We start from the raw sequence: 6,320 nt of genomic DNA, 5'->3' as shown, positions 1-6,320 counted from the left end.
AGAATTTCCATAGATATTGCTTCATTTCAATTCGCCTAACAAAGGCAGTTTATTTTAAACTATTAACCATAAGTATATGAAAGAGCAAAATAGAAAGTAAGTAATTCACAAAATATTTTTATTAAGTCAAAAAGTTGCCATATTTCCCCCATTTTGACATTCTCTTAGAACAACATATTTCTACCAGTAGCATTTCTTAAAACAAAAACTATTGCTACAAGCTTTCTAGAGATTTAACTGCTCTGAAAAGTCCAGGTTTCTTCTCTACAATCCTGTTTTAAAGGGTCTAACTTGGTCATAAAAACATTCTTAGTATTCATTACAGATCAGTGACTATACCCTAACTCTGAATACAGAAATGCTGCACATGTTCTTTCGAATCGTGAAGTAGTTGACCTGGACCATATAGCTTGATCTCTTCGTGCAAGTTGACACTGTGAGAACAGCAGACAAAACTGCAACTGAATGTTCTTGGATGAGTAGTTTATATAATATAAACCTCTGTTTGGTGGTATTCTGTATTTTTCCTGCCTTAAAACTACAAAGAGTTAGAGCAGTGCAGAAACAACAACAACAACAACAACAGTGTTCAACAACATGAAGCCTCACAGCCTACAGTATCTGCACCATTAGCACTAGAGAACACAAAACCAGAAGTGACGATAGGAGAACATAAAAGCCCTTCCTTTAATGAAAGGGAGAGAGGACAGCTAAGCGATGTAATGAATTCTAGCAGCAGACAAGATTTTAGCTAACTTTGAATTTTCTTTCACGCTCTATACTCTATAAAAAGGGGCCATTTCAGTACTTAATAAAATTGCCTGCAAGTCTGCAAAATGCCCATTTTTCTCTACTGTTGAAGATGAGTTTTGTATTAAGCTGATATGTTTACTCATTTCAGAACTGGACCTTTCAAAATTTACAAGCCTTTTATCATAGTGATGGAAAACTGTTTTGTATTTCACAGCATTTATAAATAAAAATGTTATTGAGAAGGTCAGATACCCAATTAGCTGAAGCAGGAAAATTTGGCCTTTAAACAATAAGTGCATCACTGCTGAATAACAGCACAAGCTCCTTTCTCTGATTGACGATAGCAGTGCTGCTGCTCTGAATCCCGCGTTTAAAACGCATGCTTAGCAGAAAGGGACTTTTGCTTTTAATTATTAAAAAGTAGTATTACATTCAAGGTTATAATATCACAGATACATTCAGTCAGCAGTATGTCAAAGTATCCAGAATTTTTTTTTTTTATTTATTTCAGAGATACAGTTAGACCACCTGAATCAATCAATTAAGACAGAGAGATTACATTATCTATATGCTGTTCATAACCTGCTGTGGAAGTTATGTCATAGCTAATTCCTTTGGGTGTTTTTCCAATCTCTCTTATTTCAGGAAGAATTTAATACTGAAGTTTTTCTGTACAGATTAATTCCTATCATATAAGTTGTTTTAATAAAGAGAAGTTTTAAATGACCTACATATGTCTGATTATCAGCTATATTTTTCATTCTGAGATCAGCTCTAAAATAATAACAACATATTACATAAGAAATACAGAAGCAGATGAAGGAAAAAAGTATCAAAGCTTTTTTTTCTTTCTTCTCTCATTCTTGCAGCAGCTTTACACTATATTTTTAAATTGGGGGCATAGCTAGCTATAAAAAGGATGTGTCCCCAAAGCAAACAAACAATCTGCACTTTAAAAGATTCCCTATTTAAGTAGATACTGATTTACTTCTTGCAACTTAATATTTAAAAACTTATTTTTTTGCCTGTAATCTGATAAAAGTGTTAACGAATTGGGAAAGCCATTCTATCAACAGTGTCACCAAATTTTGGAAGTCATAAACTTTGGAAAACAGCCTTATTCAGGAATATTGGCCATCTTGATCACAGGATTATTAAAACCAGGAGCAATGACTGAGTTGAAGAGTTCCAAATAAAGGCAACGTCATGAGGAAAAAAAAAAAACTCTAGTCCTAGTTAGCTTCCAGCCAGGTGATCCCCGATACCCCAGAAAATGGCTCTTAGCAAGTCACCTTTGCTTTGTCTTCCCACTGCAGGAAATTTAACTTTGCTTAGAATTTTCTCCCTATTTGATCTGATACTGCAGGGTGACAAAATCTCTAATTTACCTCTACCTTCTCTTTAGAGATGATCTTAAAAAAAAAAAAAAAAAGAAAAAAAGAAAAAGTCTCCCAAGTGCAGGTATTTCTGTCTCCCTGGATTGTTCTGAGGAGTTAGTTATCAAAACCCTACTCGGATCAACCCGAGCAACAGAAAAGCGTTGATAACCATGCATCTTGATGGCAGGTTCTGAGATTCATGAGAAGTCATAGAAAAAGGCGGCCCTACCCTCTTTAAATTTCCTAAACATACACGTTCTTAACGGTTAGAAAAATCATAATCAGAGGGACAAGGGAAAAAGACGACAACAGAAACCTCTACATAGTAGGCCACGATTTATTTGAGCTAAGAAGGTCCTAACCTCCTCAAAATAGAAGAAAAACATTTTTGCCTCTTTTGTCAAGATGCACTTTAAAAACATTTAAATAAATGGAGCATGCCAGAAAAGGGGGTAAAAAAAAAAAAAAACAGTACAATATTTGGCCCTATTAGACAACATCACTGAAAAACATTAACTGCAAGCTGTATGCAGACCTTAATATGCACTAGTAATACAATTCCTTGAACCAGATACAACAAAAGTGCTACATGTTTTCTCAACAAGGTAGACAGACTCGAAAAGCATGGTTTACTTACTTTCTCCTAGGTTATTTGATAGTAGGAAATGATCTATGCATTTCTGCCTTCTCAAGTTTTGGGGCTGTCTTTCAAGAAGTAATAGCTTAATAGTGCTGTGATGCTTTACATTTGCAAAAAAAAATTGTTTGAGTAAAATGAGGTTTTGTTTTACATGCCACAAAAGGACAGCACCAACATTTTCACTGTGAGCCCTAAAAAGTAACCAACACCTTAGAAAATATTTATTTTAAATTTTGGTTTATTTTATTGCTTAAATATAGATTGCACAGTGTGTTCTTACATTTACTGAAACTGTTTCATTACGTACAGTACAGAATATACGGCTATCAAGACAACGGACGAGTTAGCCCTACGTTGATTTTGGACGACAGGCTATTTTTTTTCTTTTGAAATTAACAAAGATTTAATTTAAAATGAACCGCTACCAAAAGCCGTAAATTTTCAAAATGACATGAAAGGGAAGAGAATTCAAAGCAAAAGCTGGAATACATTAAACAGCTGGATACCAATTTATAAACACATAAACAGTACTCAACACGTTGCAGATAATATAGACCCAGTATGCATATTCTAAGTTCTGCAACTCATCTCACAAACATAAAAAGATAAGTCAATCAAAGCAAATTCATACTGTAAAACAGCATTCTTACTTCATTTGGTTTCATTTATTACCTACATACTATAAGAAGCTATCAAAACATTTTGCAACGACTCCCATCACCTAACTGTCCAAAATGGCCACAGTGAATCAACTGACAACTTACAGACTCCCTGAATTTCCAGAAAGAAAGGAATTAAACATCATCTCAGCATTTGGAGTGTTACAAGCTCTTCATTCCCTGCTCAGTACCTGCACAACACCTGCACTCTCCAAACAAAGCTGGTTTGAACTTTGGAAGCGTGGGAAACTATCATTAGCATAAAAGAAAAATACTTCATATACACAACAGAAAATGAAACAAATGTAATTATTTTCACAGGCAGCGCTCATGCAACAAAATTCAGAGAAACAATTGTGTATTTACACAGTCTGCATACTGCAAGAGTGCAAACAAGTACATTCCATATTTCTTACTCTTTAGACTGCTTATTTTTCTTTTTGTACAAAAGTGCACAGTGTTACTCTAAAAAAAATGACAGAGTGGATAAGTGTTTTACATTGTATCCCTTGGTAATATTTACTATTTAAAAAATTACACTCTTTATATAGGTAAAAACCATTATGTCTTACCTTAAAAAAAACAAAAAGAGAACTAAAAGCTAGAGTGACAACGAGTCCTATTTATGTGCAGACTGTGGTGTGATCAGGCTGATACGTTGCAGCAGTAAAAATCACAACGGAATGCTGTAGGTAAAGGGCTGTTTCGTCATCCACTAACAGCTGTGATTGCACTGTTAAACTGAAAAGAAGGTCTCAATTACCTTTTGAGTTTTGTGAATGGTTTCTGAAAGTCTCAGCATGTTATCTCATAGGTTTAAGTAGCTGAAATTTCTCTGATGTCATGACATATTAGGCTTTTAAAAGTAGTGTAGTGGAACACCGCATGTCAGTTTAAAAATCTAGAAGCCTGTTCCACAGCAGGTGCATAAATACTCAAAATATTTAGCGAGTTAGCTGGCTTGCTCATCCAACGACACCATTTGCATCTCTGAATTATGAAATCATAGATTAATTTAGGTTGGGGCTTCTGCAGGTAATCTAGTCCAAGCCCCTACTCAAATCATGGCTAAATGAAGCTACATCACTTTGCTCATGGCTCAATCACTGTTCATCTGAACTGCTGTCTAACTTAAATGCTTTACATTTGAAACAGATATTTGAGAATATTCATTCACATTTGTGCTTGCTTCAGTCAGATTCAAACAGATTACAGGACTTCAAATTTCTGCTTATGGGATCAGCTACAGACACTTTTCTTTTTGCCTGCAGAAGTTAGTCATAAAGACAGCTTTGTCAATTAACATCAAAATCTCAGTGATTTACTGTATCAGTTTTACTGAATTTACATTTGAATTGTACACTCAGATACATAAACCTATGAAAGTTACATTTGCCTTATTTCCAGTAAGATTTGTGAAATGAAACAAAAACGAATACACAAATGCATCTGTAAAAATGCTTTTGCTTGAAAATACATCTAAAAGTCTTGGTCTTTAAATATTTTCAATCAGTTTTCTTTCAACTTCCAAAATATCATTAAAAAGCTGTAATAAACTGCAGAGAAACATCTCATAGAATATAACTGTAATTTCTGTATTTCTGATCGAAAATGCCCTCAGTTTATTTGTTGCTATACTAAATATATCTCTCTCATGTATTTATACTAAAGCAGACAGAGCAAAATACTACTGCATTTTCAAAAGTACAGTCTGTAAACTATACATCTTAAGACATGAAAAATATTGCACAATTCAGTTTTTCAAGAGGAGACTTTCATCTGTTAAGCAAAGAGCTAACTTTCAGCAGGTAACACAGGACATATACTGGGCGTATATATCTAAAAAGCACATTATATGATGCAAAGATACTTAACAAGTGCCCAATTATTCATTTACTGTACTTGAACACATGGAAGGCATTGTCCTATCCTGTTTCTACCCCTCAATATATTCCAAAGTAAAGAAACAGATCAACTATGACACAGAATGAACAACTGAATGAACTGCTCCACTGTTACACATATTGAGATGAAGCAAGCCAAAAGCTTTCTAGTTAGATACATAGATTGAGGTGGAGAGGAGGAAAACAAAACAAAACAAAGCTCTAACTACAATATCTCAAATTAAAGAAATTCACAGAAATACAAATTCGGGAATAACTGAAATAGTTGTCTATACGGCAAGACAGGCTTTACATCTAACTTTTACATGTACTTAAATATGAAAATGAAGGAATGTGATATATGACAAACCTAACTACAAATATACTAGACAACAAACAACTCAAGACAGTTTCAAGAGTTTGGCTAAAAAAAAATCTGCATTTGGCTCATGTCCATCATTATTTTAAAGTTAATTTAGATGAAATAAACAATAGAATTTGAAAACTCATCTTGTTCTTTCTACTGTACTCTACTCTAAATAATGTCCAGCAGACTTCAGAAGACACTTAATACACACAAAGATCTGGAAACTTCATCTCATAGACTGGAACGGATTGGTAATGAGCATGTCCAGCAGTAATAGTCATCGTTCCTGAGGGGCTAGGTGGAGGGCTGTGCGAGAAGAACAAACATTATGCATAATTTACAATTATAAAGATTGCTTTCTTTTTTATAATTATAACACTAATAACTGGGAAACAAAAGTGAACTTGTTTTCAACAGCCTCGGTATCTTATCATAATCCTGAAATTCTAATTAAATTACCATGCCTCAGTATTAATTTGCACTCTAGTATGAAACAACTTCATTGATTTTACAGAAAATAGTTTTTACTAACAAATATTATTCATACTGCACAACAGATGTGCACGATTCTCTACAATAGTCATCTACTATTTGTTATGTTCCATTTTTAGTTCCTCAGAGCAACGCCACAGTAGCATT

At 34.1% G+C, this 6,320-nt stretch overlaps 1 protein-coding gene across 17 annotated transcripts in view; it reads right to left on the bottom strand.

The window, feature by feature from the left end:
• Window positions 1-2,992: 2,992 nt before the first annotated feature.
• EFR3A (EFR3 homolog A) overlaps window positions 2,993-6,320 on the bottom strand; it is an 89,226-nt gene continuing 85,898 nt past the window's right edge. For 11 of the 17 annotated variants that reach the window (XM_068933331.1, XM_068933321.1, XM_068933330.1 and 8 more), the window contains one exon: window positions 4,755-5,987. In XM_068933331.1, the coding sequence (XP_068789432.1) occupies window positions 5,882-5,987 (106 nt within the window). In that variant the 3' untranslated portion in view covers window positions 4,755-5,881. Of the gene's footprint in view, window positions 4,173-4,754; window positions 5,988-6,320 lie in introns of those variants that run through there. The other 6 variants (XM_068933327.1, XM_068933333.1, XM_068933335.1 and 3 more) reach the window with 1 other exon arrangement.

This window comes from Struthio camelus, chromosome 2 (assembly GCF_040807025.1).
Source record: "Struthio camelus isolate bStrCam1 chromosome 2, bStrCam1.hap1, whole genome shotgun sequence".
Taxonomy (NCBI): domain Eukaryota; kingdom Metazoa; phylum Chordata; class Aves; order Struthioniformes; family Struthionidae; genus Struthio; species Struthio camelus.
Note: the sequence above shows the minus strand (reverse complement) of the source record. Positions and strands in the feature narration are given on the sequence as shown.